Consider the following 24,457-nt stretch of genomic DNA (forward strand, 5'->3'; position numbering starts at 1 on the left):
ACAAACTGCATGGTATTGGTACAGTGACAGGCAGGTAGATCAATGGAATAGAATTGAAGGCCCAGAAATGAACCCATACACCTATGGTCACTTGATCTTTGACAAAGGAGCTAAAACCATCCAGGGGGAAAGATAGCATTTTCAACAAATGGTGCTGGCTCAACTGGCAGTTAGCATGTAGAAGAATGCAAATCGACCCATTCTTATCTCCTTGTACAAAGCTCAAGTCCAAATGGATCAAGGACCTCCACATAAAACCAGATACACTGAAACCAATAAAGAAAGTGGGGAAGAGCGTGGAACACATGGGCACAGGGGGAAATTTCAAAATTTCAAAATTCAATGGCTTAAGCTCTAAGATCAAGAATTGACAAATGGGACCTCATAAAATTGCAAAGCTTCTGTAAGGCAAAGGATACTGTCAACAGGACAAAATGACAACCAACAGATTGGGAAAAGATCTTTACCAATCCTACATCTGATAGAGAGCTAATATCCAATATATACAAAGAACCCAAGAAGACTCCAGAGAACCAAATAACCCTATTAAAAATGGGTTTCTCACACCAGTAGGAATGGCTAAGATCAAAAACTCAGGTGACAGCAGATGCTGGAGAGGTTGTGGAGAAAGAGGATCACTCCTGCTTTGCTGGTGGGATTGCAAGCTGGTACAACCACTCTGGAAATCAGTTTGGTGGTTCCTCATAAAACTGGACATAGTACTACCTGAGGACCCAGCAATACCACTCCTGGGCATATACCCAAAAGATGCTCCATCATGTAATAAGGACACATGCACCACTGTTTATAGCAGCCTGACTTATAATAGCCAGAAGCTGGAAAGAACCCAGATGTTCCTCAACAGAGGAATGGATACAGAAAATGTAGTACATTTACACAATGGAGTACTACTCAGCTATTAAAAACAATGAATTTATGAAATTCTTAGGGAAATGGATGGATCTGGAGAATATTATCCTGAGTGAGGTAACCCAATCACAGAAGAACACACATGGTATGCACTCTTTGATAAGTGGATATTAACACAGAAGCTCGGAATACCTAAGATACAATCCAAAAGACCACATGAAACTCAAGGAAAAGGAAGACCAATGTGTGGATACTTTGATCCTTCTTAGAAGGGGGAACAAAATATCTATGGAAGGAGTTACAGAGAAAAAGTGTGGAGCAGAGGTTGAAGGAATGACAATCCAGAGACTGCCTCACCTAGAGATCCATCCCATATACAATCACCAAACCCAGACACTATTGTGGCTACCAACAAGTACTTGCTGACAGGAGCCTGATATAGCTGTCTCCTGAGAGGCTCTGCCAGTGCTTGACAAAGTGAGTGGCTGCTCACAGCCATCCATACTGAGCATGGGGTTGCCAATGAAGGAGCTAGAGAAAGGACCCAAGGAACTGGAGGGGTTTGCAGCCCCATAGGAGGAACAACAATATCAACTGACTAGTACCCCCTTAGCTCCCAGGGACTAAACCACCAACCAAAGAGTACACATGGTGGGACTCATGGTTCCAGCTACATATGTAACAGAGGATGGCCTAGTTGGTCATCAATGGGAGGAGAAGCCCTTGATCCTGTGAAGGCTCTATCCACAGTGTAGAGGAATGCTAGGGTCAGGAAGTGGAAGATGGTAGGTTGGTGAGCAGATGGAAGGGGGAGGGAATAAGGGGTTTTTAGGAAGGGAAACCAGGAAAAGGGGAAACATTTGAAATGTAAATAAAGAAAATATCTAATAATAAAAAATGGTTTTTGCTGAGTACCTGTCCAAATTAAACTCAGCTGGCACTTAGATAGCTGTGAAATGAATTGAAACTATTTTCTATTATATGCCTACCTACCTGCAATATGGCCATTAATCTCCCTGATCCTTTTATTGAGATTTAGAATTACTGTAGAGACAAATCCCTCATGCATGAGCATGAGACAGTTTCTGGATGAAGGTTAATGAGATGGAGATAGCCATCTGAAATGTGCATGGCATCTTCTGATGGGTCAGGGTTCTAGACATACTGCAAAGGAGAACACTAGCAGAGCAGACATTAGTCACCCTCTGCTTCCTGACTGTGACTGCAATGTGATCAGTCAGGCTCCTGCTCTCCCCAGCACTCGAGCCAGAATAACCCATCCCTACTTGAGCTGCTTCTCATTAGGTATCTGCTTACAGCACCAAGAAAATTAACAAATACACTTGATATCATTTTATGACTATAAAATTCAGATTCCTTAACAGGGCATGGTGGCACATGTCCTTAATCCCAGCACTTAGGAGGCAGAGGCAGACAGATCTCTGAGCTACAGGCTAGCCTGGTCTACAGAGAAAGTTCCAGGACAGCCAGGGTTACACAGAGAAACCTTGTCTCAATAATTATTACCTAATTATTTAGTTAGTTAATTAATTAATTCAGATTTCTTGCTCTCTGGAACTGGAGTTGCAGATAGTTGTAAACCATCATGTGGTTAATGAGAATTGATCCTGTGTCTTCTGCAACAGCAACACATGCTCTTAACTGCTGAACAATCTCTCCCTACCCTGCCACACCCACCTGGAGGTTTGAGAATCATAGCTAATATAAGTTGTTATTAACCTGTGTGAACTTGGAACATGTACTTTCATTTCTGAGTACTATTTTTTCTTTGTATCTCAAATCTGAAATAAAATGTCAGATAAATGATCTGTTAGGTTATATACAGCTTTAACGTTGTGAAGAAAATTTGAACTGGGACCATTTAGTTATGAACATCTGATTCTGGAACCTAAGTAGTTTACCTGATATCTATTCCCATTAAACTATTTCAATAACATAAATAGTTCAAAATTTCAGCCATTAGAAGGCAGAGGCAGGTCATCTCTGGGAGTTTGGGACCAGCCTGGTATACATAGCAAGACCCAGACTCTTCAGGACTATATAGACCTTGTCTCAATAAACAAAGTAATTAATATCATTAGTCTTTAAGATCTATCTCTGGTTTCCTTGCCCTTCCTTATCCAGTCCTCACCTGCACTCAAAGCTAAAGTTGCTGTAGAAGTTTCCTTAGAAGCCTCAGGATATAATATGCTGTTGCTATAACATACCCAAACCAAATGCTTTGAAGCACTTCAGCCAGGAGTGCATGCTTGTCAGTTTTCACATGGGCTAGGCATTAGAATTAATTTACAACCTTCATGGATTTCACTTCAAAAAGAGGTTCAACTGGTGTGCTAAAGAGAAACAGGCCTTAGTAGAACACAGCACTAAAATACAGAACAACTATCATATACAGGAAAATGTGCAGCATCTATAGGTGATATCTACTGGGTGGCCTTATACATCTCCAATTAAGGCCAATGCACCTAAGACCTCATATAGTTCTGTGTCTGTTAGGGTTTACTTTTTCTTCCCAGGATAGTGATCTTTTACTTCTGTTTAGAGCTAGGTTCAGAATCCTGTGTATAAGAACATCATAGCAGACATCTGTTGACTGTGGACAACCATGTACAATGTGTGTGGGGGAAAGACAAAAAACAAAGCCACAAATGTTTGAGTCTTATTTGATGTGGGTCTGTATTGATGAATCCACAGGCACTTATCCTTCTTTTCCTTCTGCCATTTAACCACCTACTGGGGCTTTCAGATAAGAGCTGTAAATGAAATTGGTTACTCAGCTGGGCTGCATGCAATTCATGACAAAGAGCATCATTTGCAAAAAGAAAAAGAAAAGTGCTGAATTCAGCTGTAAGCAGATGGGTTTACACTGATTTATAGCCCTCCACTGACCTGTAGGGATCTCTTGTATGGGGCTGGAAGTTAGGTGATTGCAGCAGGGGGCTCCTCCTTGAGTCACAAGAGGCTAACTGTTGAGAACTTCAACTTGGACTAGATTGATACTTCAACTTCTTCAAGTTGCTGGGTATGCAGAGAACACCAGAACCTAGTTGAGATTGTCTTCAGTAGTGAAAGAGTTAACTAAGTGGATGAACTTTATTCTGTCCGGTGGACCAGTGGTTTGCTTATTAAATCTCCGGTAAATGATTGTTAGAGACCTGTCATTGATAGCTGTTGCTAAGGGCTGCATGTCAAAAGCCCATTGATTCCTCTGTGCGGTGGCAAAGCATCATCCTTTAGCCCATTCCTTAGCCAGTCCTACTCAGCCCTGCCTGGGAAAGGATCTACCAGGCCAAGCAGCATGAACGAAGACTACAGTGATATCTATGATACAATCCAAAAGAGGAGCACAGATGAGGATCCAGACCCACAGGAGGAAAGTGATGCTCCTCTCTATGACAGAGTCCATGAAGATGTGTGGAATGAAAATGATCTGTATGCCACCAGGCTAGAAAACCACGAATATGACTATTTGTCACCATATGTCTCAAAAAGTGACGAAGCCACCCCAACCTCCCTGGAGCCAGAAGCAGATGGCTATCTCCTGCCTGATGAGGTGCTTTCTGAGTCCCAGGAGGTCGGAGATGTCTTCATAAGAGCCTCACATTCACCAAGCCAGGATCCAGAGACTCTCCCGTGGGAACCTCAGGAGAATGGAAGAGCAGTCGAGGAAGAGGTGCCTTCTTTATTGAGCTTCAGGGTTCAGCACAGCAAGGTCCGTGTCACAAGCCAGGATTCCCCTACCAGTCCGTCTGTGACTATTGGTTTGGAAGAAAATAAAACAGCTTCCAGCAACCCTGAGATCTTCCTGTTTGTGAAGGTAAGGGCTGTCTCTGACAGGCACACCTACACAGGGTGAAGCATTCAGAGTTTTCTTTTGCTCTGTGGATCAGGGGACAGTGTATGATGCCCTAGCAAATGGGTCGCCAGCCATACTTCAGAGCAGAGATGACTAAATTGGTCATTTGGAATAGTGCCAGGACTTCTCAAAATGATCCAAATTAGAAAGTTCATTTAAAGTGTGTGTTTGACCATCGTCTTTTATAAACCATAAGCAAAGCATGTTCTAAGCCCTTAAACAAGTGACCAGAAATTGCTGCTCAAATCTTTACAACCGTGACAGACATTAACTGCATTTTCGTCCTTGGTTTATTTTTTTTCCAATGTTATTTTTTAAAAATGAAACCAAAGCCAGCGAGAGAAAGTCCTATCTCCTTTCAGGTGTTTGAGTCTCCTCCTCCTTATGTTTCTAAGGCTGCACATACTTCAGATACTTGGCCAGAAAATGCTGTGTTTGTCATCTTGTCTGCTCTGTCAACACCAATAAAAGTCAAGATCTGATGATATAAAATAGTTTGAGAAGTACCCAAACACCAACCATGTGTTAATATTTAATGCCTATGATACTGAACAAAGGCATTTGGTGATCTTTTTATTAGATGGATAATATAAAGGTTATGATTATGAATATTACCAAGATGTAAAATGATTTAGAGTTAAACAAATCAGTCAACTCCTTACCAATGCAGATGACAATCACCTTCACCTGAATTTCTTCATGTAAAAACACATTAGTGAATATTGCTATTTCTTGCTAATAAAAATGAATACTGAGGTTGGGGAGATGAAAGCCTAGATGCTCGAGTGTGAGGATGGAGTTCAAATCTCCAGAATTCATGTAAATGCCAGGTGGGTATAGCAGTCTGGCTGTAACTCCAGTTCTCCCAAGGCAGAGATAGGGGGAATCCCTGGAGCAAGATGGTTACTAAGATTAGCTGAATGATCAAGCTCTGGGCTCAACAGAGAGGCTCTGTCCCAATGAATAAGGTTAAGAACAATTCAAAAGACTGCTGATGTCAGCCTTAATCTTTTATATGCATGTTATGAATGCAGGCACACACACGTGCACCCAAGACATGTACCACATACACCTGAGAGAAAAAAGTATGGATACTCTCAGGCCTGGGATGTATCTCAATTGGTAGAGTTCTTGCCAACATATGCACTGCACACCATTCTGAATATCACACAAAATTCCAGTGCTGGCAGAAATCTAATCTTAGTACAGGAAGGTGGAGACAAGAAGCTCAGAAGTCCAAGGTTATCCTTGGCTATATTCCAGGCCAACTTGGGATACAAGAGGCCTTGTTTCACAAGACAATTACTCTATGAACCTATGAAACCCCATCTCATGATGATCTCTCCCCATCATAGTTTCCAATATCCTGTGGATGAAATGAACTTTTTCAATTGAACACTTCAATATGCACTGTGTCTTAGTCAGGGTTTCTATTCCTGCATAAACATCATGACCAAGAAGCAAGTTGGGGAGGAAAGGGTTTATTGAGGTTACACTTCCACATTGCTGTTGATCACCAGAGGAAGTCAGGACTGGAACTCAGGCAGGTCAGGAAGCAGGAGCTGATGAAGAGGCCATGGAGAAATGTTCCTTACTGGCTTGCTTCCCCTGGCTTGCTCAGCCTGCCCTCTTATAGAACCCAAGACTTCCAGCTCAGGGATGGCACCACCCACAAGGGACCCCTTGATCACTAATTGAGAAAAAGCCCCACAACTGGGTCTTACGGAGGCACTTCCCCAACTAAAGTTCCCTTCTCTGTGATAACTCCAGCCTGTGTCAAGTTGACACACAAAACCAGCCAGTACACACTGCTTTGTACTTTTTGTTGTGTCTTGCATTTTGTGTATTGTGCCTCCCTCAATCTACCCTTTTAATACTTTGCATGAGGTTTCCTTAGTGCTTGGGTAGTACTATGCCAAGCACCAAGAGGAAAAGGGATGTAGATGATATGACTTTTGATCTTAAGAGATGAACACCATTTTGTAATAGATGGGCTGGAAGGGCAGTGGGATGCTGTGTGTGTTCCAGAGGAGATGCTAAGCTGTGCAAAGAGAAGTCAGTAGAGGCTCCACGGAGGAGGTAGCACCAAGTGACCTGCCCATGTCTGTGTCCACATCAAAATGGCACCACAGTGTTTCAACTCACTTTTTAAGAAGTAGAAACTAGATGTATTTCTTCTCAACACAGAAATACTCACATGACTTTATGCAACAGGACAGGGAGTGTCATTACCATCCTCGCTGTCCCATCCAGATGTGATTTATAAATCTGGCAAAGTGCTTATTGGAGTGGAAATTATCCTGGTCTTGTAGTTGGAACCAAGCAGATGGAGCAGGAAAAAGGAATGTGGGTGTCACTTGCTGGTACCAGCAGTGGGAGATGCTGTCTAACAGTAGTAAAGGAACTGTTAAACTGTTTCGTCTCTAAGGCAGATATTGGATGTAAGTTACTTGAGTTATTGTGTCTTAATAACATTATGCTATGAAGCGGCTACAGACTATACTATGCATCTCAGTTCCCACAGGAACTTCATGAAGGGAGCCCCACTTCCCAACTCCATGCCCCACCCCATCCTGACTGTAGATGGCTGTTTAAAGCTGAATGAATATGGCATAGATAAATGACATCTAGCAAGCCCTGCTCTACTGGGACAGTGCGGTGACCTGTGAGGGATCCTTTCTCCTCCCAACTCTCTGGAATGTGTCTTGGAACCCCAGTTTGGAAGGGCAATATGATTCACCATCTCCCTAGCGGGATGAGGCTTCTACACCCTGGGTTTTCTACTTTAGTGCTGACAACCAGGGCTGCAGTCATATCTGACTGACTTGTGCATGCTCCTGCCTCTTCAGGGCATGCCAGCAACAGTGTGAGACAGGTATGTGGGGGAATGGCTATGTCCAACCAACTTAATGTTGAGATTCATTTCAGAGTTAACCAGACACTTAAACTACTTCATCCATCTAGTCCTCCCAGCCATATTTGTGACGTGCACTGACTTTATAACATGACAGACAGTAATTGCATAAAGAGAAACTGTAGCCAGCTGCTAACACTAGCAAGAAGTATTCAAAAGATCTACTTCTTAATGCTGCTGTGACAACTGACTGAAACCTTAGTGGCTTAAACAGCACAGACACTGTCTTACAGCTCTGGGAGATGTGTGTGTGTGTGTGTGTGTGTGTGTGTGTGTGTGTGCGCGCGCGTGTGTGTGTGCGCGTGTGTGTGTGTGTGTGTGTGTGTGTGTGTGTGTGTGTGTGTGTAGTGTGTTCCTATAATCCAAGCACTCAGGAGGATGTTGCACATATGTATATATACATATATATACATATCTATCTTCCTATCTATCTATCTATCTATCTATCTATCTATCTATCTATCTATCTATCATCTATCTGTCTGTCTGTCTATCTATCTATCTATCTATCTATCTATCTATCTATCTATCTATCATCTATCTATCTATCTATCACCTATCTATCCATACGCTGTTTAGGGCATGGTAAGGCTGTGCTGTTGGGGTCCAGGACAAACTCTCCTTTTTGTCTTCAGCAGCTCCTAGAAGCTGCTGATGTTGTCCAGGTCTGCTACCTTATCTCCTCTGTAAGTTTCCACCTCTTCCTTTTCCTCTTCCCTCTTCCCTTCTTCTCTTATATCTCTCCAGTAAAACAAACACAATTAGGTTGGATCTCATAATAACTTAGGATAATACCATTTAAAGAGCCTTAGGTTTCATCTACAAGCACATATCCCAACATTATGTAATATTCACAACCCCCAGGAATTAGCATGACCATAGTTTTGGCCACCATTTGGCTTCCCATAGAGCAGAATGTTGAGGCGAGGGAGAGTGAAAACAGTATGGCTGGGTGTTGAGAAGCAGAGAGTGAGGTAAGATGAGGGGCTACGCTAGCCCTTGGGTATTAGACGGGCTTTCATGTCCATTGTGAGTGATGCAGGCAATCTTTGGACAGTTTTAAAGGAAACCCTGGGGCTGGTTTTACAAAAACAACTCTATTTGGAGAAGGGTAGGCTTGGAAGCTGAGGCTGGATTACACAGTAGGCAAGCAATGAGAGAGAGAGAGAGAGAGAGAGAGAGAGAGAGAGAGAGAGAGAGAGAGAGAGAGAGAGAGAGAGAGAGAGAGAGAGAGAGAGACAGAGAGACAGAGAGACAGAGACAGAGAGAGAGAGACAGAGAGAGAGAGACAGAGAGACAGAGAGACAGAGAGAGAGAGAGAGAGAGGAGAGAGAGAGAGAGAGAAAGCAGAGACAGACAGAGAGAGAGGCTGCTTCCAAGAATGAGCCTAGTGATTTGGTGAAGGGTTCAATGTTTAATGAACAAAGAGCCCTGGATGACTCAGAGGCTTTAGCTACTGAGGGAAGGGGGGTGTTCTCTCCATTTCCTCCATGACCGTCTCTCAGGGACATGTGACTGAGGGAGTGGACTTTTCCAAATGATGCCTGTAGGTTTGTGTTCAGAGTGGGGAGCGTGGTGGTGGTAGAGGATGCCAGGAGAAAAGCATTCTTGTATTTTGTTCAATGCCAAGAAAAACAAGAAAATAGATAATGATTTTTTTAACAAAAGAAAACGGCACAAATACACACCATTTGTCATGAGCAGCAACAATGCCATTAACCAGGGACAGAATGGCTTCCAAAATTAATTATTTGAGAGACAGAAGGAGTTGTATGTACTTGAGGCTGGCCCCCAAATTGCTATGTAGCTGAGAAAGGCCTTGAACTTCTGGCCTTCCTGCCTCTACCTCCTGAGTACTAGGACTACAGGAATGCACCACTAGGCTGAGTTTTATGCAGTGCTGGGCTTTTGTTACGCATCTTAGGTAAGCATTCTGCCAACTCAACTACATTCAATATTGCAAATTAATTTTTGTTGAATTCTTAGTTTCTCTCCTTTCCAGTTTGCTCATTGGAAAAGTGCATGCTATACGGACACATCCCTAATAGGGGTATGCTGAATAAGAAAAAAGGTAATGCATACAAAGTGCTTGGTACCTGGTCTGATATATGATAAGTGTCAATATACAGGGGCCTGAATGATTTAGTCTACTGAATTTCAATCTTACAGAAATAACTTTTATTTTAAGCATAATGCTTGTTGCTAGTAAGCACTGAGTACATGATTGTTCTATTCTATTATGAGGGCGTAATGTTGTGGAAAGAACACTGGCCTATTCCTCTGTGTCAACTACATCCTATGAAATATTCCTGGGCCCAAATTCCCCATACTTGAAATGCAATCTACTCCATTTCTTCTGGTCTTTGGTTCCAAGATGCATAGCCCTAGCTGTTCATCAGCTATGTACACAGATGGAAGATGGAATCTTCAATCATCAACTCCAGGAGAATGATGATAGTGATCATCTCTAGATTTGGATGTGGTTGGAAAGACTGACCTAGAACCAACACTCCTGTGCAACCATGGCTCATGTGAAGCCCATCTCTGTAAAATATTGACAACCATAGTCAACAGAGCCTGTCTGTGATTAGACCATTCATGAGGTCAATATGAAGAGACAAACAGCTTGTGGAAGGAATAGGTTTAAGAAGAACTAAAATTTTTCATAGGAAATGTAAATAGTGTCAACCCAAAGGCAGGTGACCTATCATAAACGACCATATTTGGTATCTTTGAGACTCATAGTCAAGAGCTTGTAGTACACTGGTTCTCAACCTGTGGTTCATAGCAGATATCCTACATATCAGATATGTACATTATCATTCATAGCAGTAACAGAATTAGTTATGAAGTAGCAATGAAATAATTTTATGGTCCAGGGTTACCGCAACATGAGAACTGATTAAAGAGTTAATCAGCATTAGGAAGACTGAGAAGCACCATCTGATCAATGGCAAGCTAGTACTCTGGCTACTCAATCAAGGCTCTTTTCCTATCTGGCTTTAATTTGGCTCTGTGGGGTCTTGTTTGGTTTTTTTGCTGCTGTTTTTTTTTTCTAGGCAAAGTCTCATGTAGCCTAGGATGACCTCAAACTCATTATGTACCTGAGGATAACCTGGAACTCCTGTGCTTTCTGTCTCTGCTCCCTAAGTGCTGGGATCACATCTGTGTGCCACCATCATGAGCACAGAAGTTGTTTTTCTAAAGGAATGATTTTTATTATAACTTGACTCAGGATAGTAAGACATTTCACTGAATAGTTTTATTGCTACAGATTAATAATAAAAATGTTCCACAAGCATTTTATTGAGGCTCATAATATCAGGAGCTTGTTGTGATGCCAAGGGTCATGGAATTCAAGATTTGCTACTCAACCTAATTCATGTGGTCATAGAATGTTAGAATTAGAATTAAAAATAATAAGTAACACATATATTTGCCAAGTCCTCTTAAAGGGTAACATTTTACATATTTTGTATTGTACAAATATATTCTTAATGCACCATACTAACATAATTTGTAAGTGAAAAATGCATGCAGATTGTGTATGAGTGCTAACTTTCCGTGTTGATGAGACTTACCGTGTAAAAGATCACATCAATTCATAGGCCTTTGTATTAGTCAGGATTCTCTAAAGTCACAGAACTCATGGAATGAATCTATATATGTACATAGAAAAGAGATTTGTTGGAGTGACTTACTGGCTACAATCCAGTAATCCAACAATGGCTGGCTGTGAGTGGAAAGACCCTGAATCTAGTAGTTGCTCAGTCCCATAAAGCTGGGTGTCTTCAGTATATGTTGAAATCCATAGTCTCCAATGCCAGTGAGGGAATGGATATACTAGCAAGGCGAGTACAAGCAGGCAAAGAGCAAAAGCGTCCTTCTTCTATGTTCTTATGTAGACATCCAGTCAAAAGCATGGACCACACAGTAAAGGTACTGAGTCTTCCCACCTCAAGACCCAAATGAAAGGCTCTGTCTTTCCAGCCTTAGGACCCAGATTAAAGATGTATGTCTTCCTGCCTCAAGATCTTGATCAAAGGCGTGTCTTCCTACCTCAAAGGTCTGGACTAGAAGTGCATTCACCCATTTCAAACCAAGGGAAAAATCTCTCACAGGTGTGCCCTTCTCTTCTGGATTGTAGTTCATTCCAGATATTATGTTGACAACCAGGAACAGCCATTACAGCCTTCCTTCTCTCTGTCCTGCTATAGGGAGATGTGAGGCTTTTTCCTTGGCCAGTGCCTGATAAGATCAGGTCTCCAGTACCCAAGTTCTTCCTACAGTTTTTCATAAGCATACCATTTAATCCATTTGCCCCTAAGGTGAACAAGGTTTATCACGAGTGAGAAACTATAAAACCTCACTGAGTAATGAGAGAGAGGATGCGGGACCTGGATGCTGAGCCACACATCCCAACTAAAGCTGGAAAAAGGAAGGCCCCAGCAGCACCTAGCAGAGGAACACAAGAGTATGGCTTATATCCCTGAGGTTGCATGGGCAGGAGTCCATGGAGGTGCCAGACAGTGAAGACGGAGAGCTAATATATCACTTTACCTACAAACTAGGGAACATGGAGTTTACCCTGGAGGCCATTGAATTGAATGGTAATTGAATTATTTTGGGGAGTCATGAGCAAAGCACTGTGCCAGAGGACAGGCAACCGAATTGCATGCCACCTAGAGCAGGACCAAAACATCTATATGTCTTTCTCTCTCCTTACACATGATCCCCATGCCAATTCCCCTCCCCATTCCCTCTGCCTTCCTGTGGGTCCTGTTCCCCTCACTGGGCTTCCTTGCCTGGCTTCAGTGGGAGAGGACACGCTTGCCTAGTCCTGCAGTGCCTGCAGTGACTTTATGTGCTAAGGTGGGTTGGTACCCAGGGTGGGGGCTTCCTCTTCTCAGAGGAGAAGGGGAAAGAGGCTGTCTGAGCAGGGAGCAGGAGGAGTAGGCTGCAGTTGGGATGTCAAGTGAATAAATAAATGAATGAAAAAATGACAACAAAAACCCAAAAAACAAACCAAAAGAATATACAAACCCAAGCTTGTCTCTTGCGCATTTGTCCTTCCACAGAACCAATGAAAAGCATATAGAAATTAAGCAATGGGTGTGTGTCAACAGACCACTATTCTTGCTATGATTTCATCTTAATTACACTGCTGAGAACTCCATCACGTTTGAAGCCATTTCTGAGGGGCCCACGTGAACTTCTTTTCTTTGAAAATCAATTTGACCAATCAAAGAAGTCCACAGAACGCCAGCACCATGACAAGAAGATTACAACCCAACAAGAAAACAACCCAAGTGACTTCCACAGAGCTGTCTTTGGCAAGCTGATACTCTAGGCTGTTAGTCAAGGGTGCTTTTCTTTATAGTGACACTTGTGGCTTGGGAGGCCAAGAGTTCATCTGCATATTTCAGAAGGCTCAAGAATGTTCCAAAATTCTAGGCAAAATGTTCTGTGTCAGGTCACCTCAGAATGCTCTCTCGGAAATCATAGTTACCACTGTGACGTAGTCTTTTTTCCCTACATGGGCATTCCTGCTCCGAAGCCCACATGGGAGGGAGTAGAGCTGGCTGCAGCACAGCCTTGTCTTTCTTCTAAACCTTTCTGTCATATTGAGAATTCTCTTCAAAAAGAGGAAAAAGGAAGTATTATTCAAATGGGGATGATATTAGTTCTCAAAATGAAGGAGGCAGGAGACAATATGTCTAAGTATTGGTTGAACTTGTCCTAAAGAAATTCAAACAAACATCTGCTCATCTTAGATAGGGCAAGACAATAGAAGGAACCATTCCACGCAAGTACACCTTGGTAAGCCAGTAAGTCTTTTTGTCTCATTGGAGTATAGGTGAGGGGTTACTTACACGAGCATGTGTAATCCCCGAAAAACTACATCGATAGAAAGTCCCACCTGCTCCCGAATGACGACTTTTTTCACAGCTATGTAGGTGGAGTCCCCATTATACTTCAGCTTCGCACTCTATATACTTTCCAAAGACCACATGCAGCTGGAATAGAATTTCATACAGCTAGGAGGAGACGATTAGGAAGGACTGAGTGGTATGAAATCAGACAAGGGTGTAATGATGTTTCTCAGCTCCCTTCTATGAGGAAACATTGACACACACACTCATTTTCTCCATCTGGTCAACCTTTCCTTTTCTTTCTGGATTCATGTTCCCTAGGAAGATATCTCTAACCCTCAAGGGAATTCTGGGGGTCCTCCTTCCTTCAGCACTTACCTTCATTATAATGTTCATCACTACAGATTGACATGATCTGGTCGGTTGGTTCTCCTCAGTTTCCCACTGAGCAGAAGCCTCTACAGTGAAACACTTTCCCGGCACATTTTGCTCCTGTATAACCCCCATAGTTAGCAGAATCTGACCCACAGTTGGAGCTGATAAATATTAGTTGAACAGAGTTGGCCTATGTTGGTTATGGGGACTTTAGCTGGGCTTGCTTTTGGGGGGTTTCATTTCTTGCTATGCTCTGGGACACTGGGTGAACACTCAAGCAAATCCCCATGGCTCTGAATGCTGGTGAGAAACCAACTGGCACAGAGAAAGAAAAACTGAATCTCCTGTCACATTCTCTATTGCAAGTTAAATACTCGGAATAAACTTGTCTAGTTATTTTGGCTGTGTTTATGGAGCAGTGTCCTGTGAAGACTCTGCTCAATGCTCATATACTAGGTTCTCTTACTCTGCTGTCTAGAAACACAAATGCCAAGAATGTGTGTAGAGCTTGGGTTGTTTCTCCCACTCTATTTAGTTCTTTTCCTGTATTTTATAGTTTCTTCAAATGAGTATGCAAGTCTGGCTGCAGCCAAAGATTTAAGAGGGCCTGTTTAAAGTTTGCTCTTGCCCAGTCTGTCTGTCTATCTACCTACCTATCCCACCCACCCATCTGTCCATCTGTCTTTCTTCTCTGGTGTTTAGAACTGACAATTCCAGCTGCCTCAATCTACTCAAACTCCAAAGCCCATTATTCACTCAGCACAGAGACTGGTAGACTATATGTGGATCCTATAGTGCCTGTCCTTGGTGTCTGAAAATCATTTTTTCAAATCATTTTTCAGCAGTAATGCTGAAGTCTGACTTCTTTTCTTTTCTCCCAACTAGAAGTTGGGATGGTCTAAGGTGAGTTTAAGGTCTTTGTTTCTTTTGAGCTGCTTCTCCTTTCTTTGAGTTTGAATTGAAGTATCCAATACAGTCACAAAGTACAACACAGTCAAATGGCCCTGGTATTATTTTGTGAAATGAAAACTTCAGCAAATATGTTGGCCTCTGGTGAAAGGTCCCTTTCTGACCCTTACTCTTCCTCTCCTAAAGGTGTGTTGTCTTTTGCAAAGTCTTTATCTTTTTTCTCTTTCAGTTCTCAGCATATCCTAGATAATTATTCACCAACAAAATTACAAATATGATATCTGCTAATCTCATACCATTTGAGTCCCTGGAGTTACTATAATTTCCTTTGGGAGACCATAAGGAGAGTTGTTTGTATTTTTGCCAAGGTGGAATCCTAATAGCAGTGTTCAGAATCTACCTGTGTGTGAATTCCAATGTATGTATGGAAAAGCCACTTGGATTGGCAGCTCTGTTCCTAAATCGAAGACATTCCTTCAGAAACATGAGCCTGGGGTTGTGGACATGCCTTGTGAGTGAAATTCTTGCCACATGGTCATGAAGACCAGAATTTGGATCTCTAGAACTTGCGTAAAGCCAGACATGGAAATGCAAGCCCGTAATCTCATTGCTTCCCCAGTTGGATCTCTAGATCTTGGGTAAATCCAGACATGGAAGTGCAAGCTCATAATCTCATTGCTTTCCCGGTGAAATGGGAGTAACCCAGAAGCCCATCAGCTGCAAGCCTGGTGTACATGACAATGAACAACAAGAAACCCTACCTCAAGGAAGCTCTAAGGTGATGACTGACATCTGACCGCAGTGTGCACACCATGACAAGCACATGCCCCACTCACAGGTATGAACATGTAAAAACGTGCATAGACACATATATATCACACATTCAAAAGTAAAGAAGCACAAGGCTGGCCTGTGAGGATAGCACGTATTTTTCATCTGAAATAAAGTGATCTGTTTATGCTTGTAGTGACAAATGTCAGCCATCTGGGCTGGAAGCCATGCCCCTTTTATGCTTTGTAATTGAGTGCTTTCTCCTTATTGAAGGAGCCTTTGGATCAACAATAAGTACTAAGTCTGTTAAAAGCCATCAGCTATACTGAGAAGGCTTGCAGGCAACAGTCACATGGCAACCACTGAAATAAATAAGAGGATGCATTGTTTAGCAAACATCTAATGTTCCAAGGTTTCAATGCTCACACCTAAGGTAAATATGGAAGGCTGGAGCAAATGACTGGAGAGGGTGCCTATTGTTCACTGGCCTGTGGCTACAGAAATGCCTGTGATTTCATTCGTCTGTGGTGAAAGGAAAGAATGCAGTGGGTATAATTTTAATATCTACAGTAGCAACTCTGTAGAAACTGGCTCCATTCTTCCAGAACAACACTATTCCAAGTGACAGCCACAAGTACATGCAGCTGTTAAAATGGAATAAAATAAGAGTCAGTTCTTCAATCCCATGGGCCACATTTCAAGTGTGCCCACATTGGGATAGGCAGACAAGGAACCCGTCCGTCATCATAGAGCGTCTCATAGGTTAATGCTATTGTAGGGTAACCAGACTGGAGTTCATCTCTGCCTTGAAGACCTGTCAGTTAGATGGCCACAGGCCCTTCTGGGGATTTTATTCTTGCCTAATAGCTGGAGGCAGAGTGGCTGGTCTCAATGAGTTGGAAGAATGTTTGTGCACACAAAGTACTTGTGAAAACCATTCAATTCTGTAAGCAAGGCCTACGTTGTCCATTTGGAGTAACAGGCCAGCTTTAAATTATATCTACTGAGGCAAATCTATGCAACTGTAATGGACACTTGCAAGTCACAGCCAAGCTGTCAGGAGCCGCTGGCTATACTGAGAACTAGTGCGATATGAGACTAAGGACTCTGTTGATGCCTCAGAAACAAATGTGTAAGGTGCCACCTCCTCCAGCCACCTGGGCCAAGTATGGACACAGAAAGGAGGGTCCTCTGCTTTGTCTTTTTTTTTTTTAAATCCCAAGAACTTACTGTGTAGTCAGAATTCATAACGAATCATTGAGAGATAGCAGACATGGAGGCACAGACCTGTAATCTCCGTCACTAGAGAAGCAGAGGCAAGAGGTCTGAAAGTTTAAGGTCAGCCGGGCTACAAATTGGGTTCAAGACAGCTAAGACATCTGAAAGAGTGAGAAACTGTCTAGGGCTGTAGCTCAATGATATAGCATACTAGCATGTGTGAGGTCTGAGTTTCATTCCCCAGAATTTAAAAAGATATTGATAATAGCCCCCCACCAAAGTTGACAAAGGTAAAGCAGAGACGGCCTAGATAACCATCACATTTGTCAGGGTTCTTCCATAGACTCAGAAAATACCAGGTGGCGCCTCAACAATACCCTCCCTCCGTAATAAACATTTTATAGTTGCAGGAGTGAGCCTCTGATTGGTCCCCTGTTCTCTCTAAGGTTTCTCTTTATATGTCTTAAAACAGCAGGTCAATAAATCTTTATTGTGCTTGTACTCTGCACCTCACGAGCTGGCAGTGTGAGCGGTAGAAAGGCAATGTAAGGTGGGGCCCTGTCTATGAGACTCTGACCAGCTGGCTCAGGAGGATTACCATTGCGAATGATTTAGAAACTGATTCTAGAGGTGGGGTAGGATTGGGTTCTAGAATCTATGATGCAGGATGGCCTATGCGATAGCAGTAGCTATGAATCAGTAGCAAGCACCATAGGGCAAAAACAATTTCAAATTTATAGCTCTAAGTTATTAATATTTACATATGTTATGTGCCAAGTATTAGGTTGCTGACATTGGGGAAAAAATCTATGAGGGGCTGAGAAGATTACTCAATATACTTCTTAGTCTAAATGTTACTTTGCCACAAACTATGACCACCTGAGAAGAGAACTTCCAATGAGGAATTGGATATATCAAATTGACTACTAGCATATTTGGGGTGTGTGTCTTGTTTATTACTTGATGTAAGAGAGTCTAGCCCACTATGGGCAACACGATTACATAAAATAGAGGCCCTGCATCACATAAAGAACCAAACAAATGAGCCAGAAGGCAGCATGGGAGCACATGTTTCTCCTTGACTCTGCATGTGATGTGGTTGGTGGCTTGGTGGGGTTCGTGCCTTCGCTTCTCCAAGTCAAGAGTTAGCCAAATGAGCCATTTCTTCCCTAAGTTGCTTTTGGTTAGAATGCTCTATCACAACAACAGAAATGAACCTAGAACCAATGATAAAGGGCTTACCACATGAGCAGGAGGAAGTAAGTTTCATCTCCAGCATCCATGTTAAAATATGGATGGAGTGGTGTGATTTTGTAATCCCAGTGTTGGGGAGTTGGAGATGGGAGAATCTCTGAGGTTCACCGGCCAGCTCTTGAGCCTAGCCTACTAGATAACTCTAAGGCTCAGTGAGAGATTCTAATTTTAAAAACATGGTGGATGGCTCCTGAGGAGCAATGCCTGAGGCTTACCTCTGGTCTCCATGTGTGCGCTCATTTTTGTGTAGAATAAGCACACACACACACACACACACACACACACACACACACACACACTACACAAGGCCCTGCTAGCATTCTCTATATAAACAAGACAAGGGGCATCCCTGCCCCCCCTGCACAACACAGTACAAAGTGAGGATGGGAAGGGGGTTTCTCCAGAAGGAATAGGAAGTCTAGGAAATAAATGTTATAGAGAAATCCAGCTGGAGAGGCGGGGGGAAGGTAAAACAGAAAGCTGCAGGAATCAAGGGGGGGTTGGGACCAGCAAATATTTCTGAACATGTTGGAAAAATGGAGAGTAAATAGCACTGAAAATCAACGTTGACAACAGGCACCAGCTTCAGGATGCCAGATGACAGGGTGACTTGTGGAGTCACCAAAAGTGAAATAGGATGGCCACTTGATTATGTCTGCACACACCAGTATCCCAGACACAAAAAAAGAGTGGAAGCAGGTGAGTGACTGCCTCAGGTACCTCAGGTGGGGCATGCTAAGGGCTGCAACTCCTATGAGGAGTAATGAGACACTCCAGGAAGGATAGCATTGAAGGCCAGTATATGGAGGAAGAACTTCAGAGATGTTCAGCGGTGCCCAGTTTGATGCAGACAGTCCTGTGGATTCAAACAGCATCAGCCAGGGGAAAAGTAATGTTTTGTAGAGTGGGAAGGCTTCGTCCCCGACACTTTTTGTGCCTTGGACTATCTGGGTTGATCTGCTCTGTAGGCAGGCATATGGGCAGGGAATTTCAGATGGGATAGAGAAGTAGGATCCTTTAGAAGATAGGATATTACAGAATGCTTTTATGGCTTTTTTTTTCCTCAGGAGGACAAATATCTATTCATCCCAGACAGGAGACAAATGACAGAACAGATAAATGATTCCACATGAGTCTGTCTACCTTGGTGAACCAAGTCATTTACTGGAATTATTTGCAGAAGTGACTTGACCCAAAGGCAGGTGCATGCCTGAAAAGCCCACCACAGCATGTGTGGTCAAATGATTCATTCAGGAAATGTGTGTGTGGAGCTCTGTGCCCACCCTGTGGGCAACTCCACCAAAGAGTATCCATTCCCACATAGGTTGATTGTTAACTATACATTTGGGGGGAGGGATTTAGTGAGTCTTGTAACTTCCTGTACTTCTTGGCCTCGAGTCTTGTGAATTTCTATGGCTTCCCATGCCTTATGTGACTCCCCCTACAAAGAGAATTTTTAAAAATATAGCCACACTGCTGGAAATAGGGCTGTCTCAGAATGGTGTAAAGGGATGGCTTGCACCAACCACCTTCTAGCTGTGGAAATAGGAAGTGAATTCTCTGGGTTCTTTTTGTTGTTGTTGATAGTGTTGATTTTTTTTTTTTAATTCTTAAAAAATATTTTGTGCGTATGGCTCTTTGGCCATACACAAAATACACCAAGTGCATGCAGCGCCCATGAAGGTGAAAAGAAGGTGTCAGATCCCTGGAACTAGAGTTACAGCTGGTTGTGATTTTGCCTGTGTCCTCTAGAACAGCTATCACTGGTTTCAAACAGTGAGCTATCTCTCCAGCTCTATTAACATTTATATTTTATTTTAGATTTTATATTTGTGGGAGTATGTGCACATGAATGCAGTTGCCTTCAGAGGCCAGGAGGGGGCAACAGAATCCCTGGAGCTGGAGTTACAGGCAGCTATGCACAGCCTAACCCCACTCTTGAGATCTGAGCCATCTCTTCAGCCCCCAAGTACCACCCATTTTAGAGGGAACATTGTATACTATAGCTTGGGTGGTGGATAGGGAGGTTTAAAACAGAGACATTGGGCAAATTAAACTATACCCAGGGATTGACCTAGATTAGACAAGAGTATTTAATAGCAAAGGAGACTTCTCAAGTGTGTTTGTTCTGTAGCAATGAGCCACCGAGGGCTGACATCAGGAAGTTATAAAGCCACAGGTGTGCCAGGGAAGGACAATTTTGACTACAGTGGGCTTACCAGTCTTGCTCTTATTACCTTGGGTAGGGGAAGGAAACTCCAGCAAGGTTAGAATCATCCAGCTTCTCATTTCAGATGGCTTATGGGTTATGGGAATGACCGTGTGGTTATGGGTTATGGGAATAACCGTGTGGTTATGAGTTATGGAAATGGACTCTAAGGAGTCTTCATGAAAAGTCAGTGTGTGGAACATCATTACTCATCTACTTCCAGACAGACAGACCTTCCATGCAACAACCCTAGGCAATGCAGTGTTTTTTATCTGAAAAAGAAAAACTCTGACTAGGATCTGCCCATCCTCAGGCCCAATCCCTTCCCAGTGAGTTTCTCTCTGGTTCTCTAGCTCACAGTGTGGTATCCTGATCTATCTCATGAAGTGGTATCTACTTCATAGAGGTTGTAATCCACCCAGTATCGGAGAGTTCTTCAGGGCAAGGTCATGGAATGGAATTTGCCTATCCCAGGGTAAAGTGCTCCTCAGCCTGCTGAAGTAGTTGGTCCCAGCAGCCTTTGCGTACCACTTCTAAAAATAGACGTGCTATAAAGCGCCAGCTTCCAGAGCAGCAGGAGAAAACATTTTGCCAAGGGCAGCAAGGCAAAGTGTGACAAAGTGTGGCTTGGCGTTTGCAACACCTCAGGGGACTTGAGTTCCCGGAACCTGCAAACTCTGTTCTCCATGAAAGTGGATTTACAAGGTGGGAAGGAAGGTCACTAGACATCAGAGGCTACCTTAGGGGAACTCCTTATTTTTATGGAGGAACAAAGTGAGGCTGTACCACATCACAGTCCCATCAGGATGCTTCTCCCTTGTGGTGACTTAGCATGCAGTGAGCCTGTCTCTGTTTGAGGGTGCTCTTCTCCACAGCTAAGCAACACTTCCAATGGCTGCTTCCTTCTCAGCATGGGCAGGACTTTTGCCGGAGTCTTTCTGCCCTCCTGAATGTCAGGTGCTTCCAAGGCATAGATGCAGCCAGGCCAGGCTCTGAAACCAATGTGCTGAGCTGTTAGTGTGCTGTGTCTGACCCCTGCTCTCCATTGCTCTCTCTTAACATTTATTCCTGTTATTTGTATATTGCTCCTTTTGTATTTGGTGGCCTGTCTCTGGTTTTTCTTCTTCTTTCCTTCTTCTCTTCTTCCTTCTTCTCCTCCTTCTCTTCTTTTTCTCCTCCTCTTCCTCCTCCTCTTCCTCCCCTCCTACTCTTCCTATCATCATTATTAATATTATTGTTTGTGTGTATGCTATGCATGCACGCGCATGTGTGCATGTAAGGTCTGTTTTCGAGGAAGGGTCTCTTCACTGAGCCTGGGATTAGAGTAACAATTCCCAAGTCTGAGCTGTCTTGCTGTCTGCACTTCTGCAGCACTGAGATAGAGAGCTGCACTGCCACCCATGGCTATTTTTATGTGGGTGCTTGGATTCAAGCACAGGTCTTCATACAACCCGTGCTCTCGCCACTGAGTTATCTCCCCAGTCCTAAGAGAAGACCTGCTAGGGTCTTAGAGACTTTTGTTCTGTATCTTCCAGATCTGCTCTTAAACTCCTCAGTTGTCTTCATTTTAATAATTAGCACTAATCTCATTCTATGTGTGTTCCTCTCCCACAGCTTCCCATATCAGAATTCTGGGGGAGAAACTGGGAAGGTCTAAGCCAGTTTACCATCTCTTTAGGATGAGCCCCCTTCTCTTTAGGGTGAGCCAGAAAGGAAGGATGCTGTCCTAGCCAGATCTTCCATTTGGAGGCTGGGGTCAATGCCAGGCTTCCAGAGCGCTGCTTAAACCTGAGAGATGTGGTCCCTGCTGCATGGTGGCCCATTGTTTTAAAACCTTTAAACATTTTTCTTCTTTTTAAACTTTATTTATTGTTATTTGAGCATGCGTATAGTGGTCAGAGGACCATTTTCTGGAGTTGATGGTTCCCTCCTCCTACCTTTAGATAGGCTCTGGGGATCCTAACATTGTTGGGCTTGCGTCCTTGGGTAGCAAGTGCTTTATCCACTGAGCCATCCCACCTGTTCCCAAAGATGCCCTTTTTATTGATTAAGTTCCTTCAGTTGAGTCCAGGCCCCGTGAGGGATGGCCAGTTCCAAACCACAGCTTCTCCGGGGCAGAGCTCCTCCAGAGACTTCCAGAGACCCCTCTGGATATACAGGCTGAGGTGTTTTCTGTCCTCTGCCACCAGTTACTATGCTCCCAGAGTCTTCAAAGGGCCAGAACTCTGTGTGCGTCCCTCCCTCTTCGGAGCCCCTGTCACTTTCTCTGTTCACTTCTGCCAGCTCCCACAGATCTGTGGAGGGGCTTTCAACCACTAGGCATAAAGACAGGATTCTAAACGTTTGGAAACCGGGGACTTTAAAGTGTTTTAAACAGGGCTCTGGACTTCAACTCAGCACCTTTACTCAGCAAAAGTGTCAAGCAGAGGGTGTGGCGTGAAAAGGTTCCCAGTTATTTGACCACAAGGAGTTTTTTTTTTTTTTCAGGGAAATCTCAGAACAGTGTGCCAAAGAATTCTTGGCACTGGAAATTTCACACTGGGAATTCTGCCTTGATTTCCCTGTATCATGTAAGTCCCTGGGATGCAATGAAGAGCACTGTGGCCATTTTCTAAATGTACACACATAGGGGCAGAGCCAAGGGGCCTAATACATAGGTAAGATAGCACCGTATCTACGCAGTGGATCTCTTTCATTGTGGTGGTACTTTGATTAGGCAAGCCTCGTGGGAAGTGTCCAGGCTGAGCCGAGGTTTATTGTAGCTGCTGGTGTCCATGTCCCCTTATTTGTGACATGGGGAAGGTAACTGCTCTTTCCTTTAAAAGGAAAAAAATAAAATAAAAACCCTTTAAATCGAGAGTTAGCATTACCAAAGCAGTATATTATACAATTTTAAAAAAAAAAAATTACAAAAGCATTAGCTCTCTCAAAATTTAAACTCCAAAGTTAGAACTTCTGTACTGCAGGGTGGGACAGAAGATCACAGTTAAAGTTGGCATAGAGGTGCAGGCCTGTAATCCTGGCACTAGAAAAGTAGAGACCTAAGTTCAAAGTCATCCTTAGCTACACGAGAAGTTCAAGGCCAGCCTGGTTCTACATCAGCGCTTACTAGAAAGTTCCCAATGCTGTAGACTTACAGGCTCTCGCCATGGCATTAGTGACTTCTGAATAAGCTCCTTGCTGCTCCGTAATCCACCTCGGCGTTGTCTCTCTTGTAAACGTATCTGGGACCTCCCTGGAGGAGTTCGCTGTTTTGAGACAGGCTCTCCTGTAGTCTATCTCTCCTTATACCTTTCTAAGGATGGGGAGGTTATAGAGTGAGAGCCTACTGCTCTGACTCCCAGGCACGAGGCAGAGGGGTTGAGACGAGAAAGCATGCCCACCAATACCTGCTTTGATGGAACTCACTTCCCTGCCTAAGAGATCCTGGCCCTGGGAAGTGTCTGTTATGTTAGTTAGCACATATTGTTTTAATTGGATGCTTGTCCTTATAAGTGAGTTAAAAGGGCTGGATTCCAATATTACATTCTCATTACTACCCCCTCCACAAAAAAACTCACAATATAATGATCTATGGTTTGAATACACAATAAAATTGATGGAGTTGGGTGTGTGTGTGTGTGTGTGTGTGTGTATGTGTGTGTGAGTGTGTGTGTGTGTGAATGTGTGTATGTGTGAGTGTGTGTATGTGTATGCGTGTGTGTGTGTGTGTATATGTGTGTGTGTGTGTGTGTGATTGTTGTTTTGCTCTAAGACAGAAGTAGCAAAGAGGCCATCAAGGATTTGGTGAACATAATACAACACACATTTTCTGAGCCTCAAGTGTTGGCTGCTTACACTCAGAGCTGGCATCCCAAGTGGAGATGGATTCCCTCCTGAAGGGCGCATGAGTGTTTCAGGGAGGGTGACAGCAAACACTGGACACAGGCTGAGGATTCCAGACTGCTTGGCTCAGCTGGGTGTTCTAGACACTCAGAGAAAGGCCCTATTGGTGACTAGATGAAATGATTTTTCAGGAATTAGTATTTACCACTGTTACAAATTCTTCTTAGTCACCTCAAATATCTCTAGGAGACATGGGATACACATATATGCATCTTTGCAGAGAGAGGGGGCAGAGACAGGAGGAGAGAGACAGAGAGACAGAGAGGGGAGAGAGAGAGAGAGAGAGAGAGAGAGAGAGAGAG

The 24,457-nt window shown here is 43.3% G+C and overlaps 1 protein-coding gene across 1 annotated transcript in view; it reads left to right on the forward strand.

Annotated features, from left to right (window-relative positions):
* The first annotated feature begins 4,189 nt into the window (after positions 1–4,189).
* The window catches only part of Clic5 (chloride intracellular channel 5), a 158,361-nt gene continuing 138,093 nt past the window's right edge, over positions 4,190–24,457 (forward strand). The window contains exon 1 of the mRNA XM_031347109.1: positions 4,190–4,708. Within this exon, the coding sequence (XP_031202969.1) occupies positions 4,190–4,708 (519 nt within the window). The remainder of the gene's footprint in view (positions 4,709–24,457) is intronic.

The sequence above is a fragment of the Mastomys coucha genome, unplaced genomic scaffold, assembly GCF_008632895.1.
Source record: "Mastomys coucha isolate ucsf_1 unplaced genomic scaffold, UCSF_Mcou_1 pScaffold3, whole genome shotgun sequence".
Taxonomy (NCBI): Eukaryota; Metazoa; Chordata; class Mammalia; order Rodentia; family Muridae; genus Mastomys; species Mastomys coucha.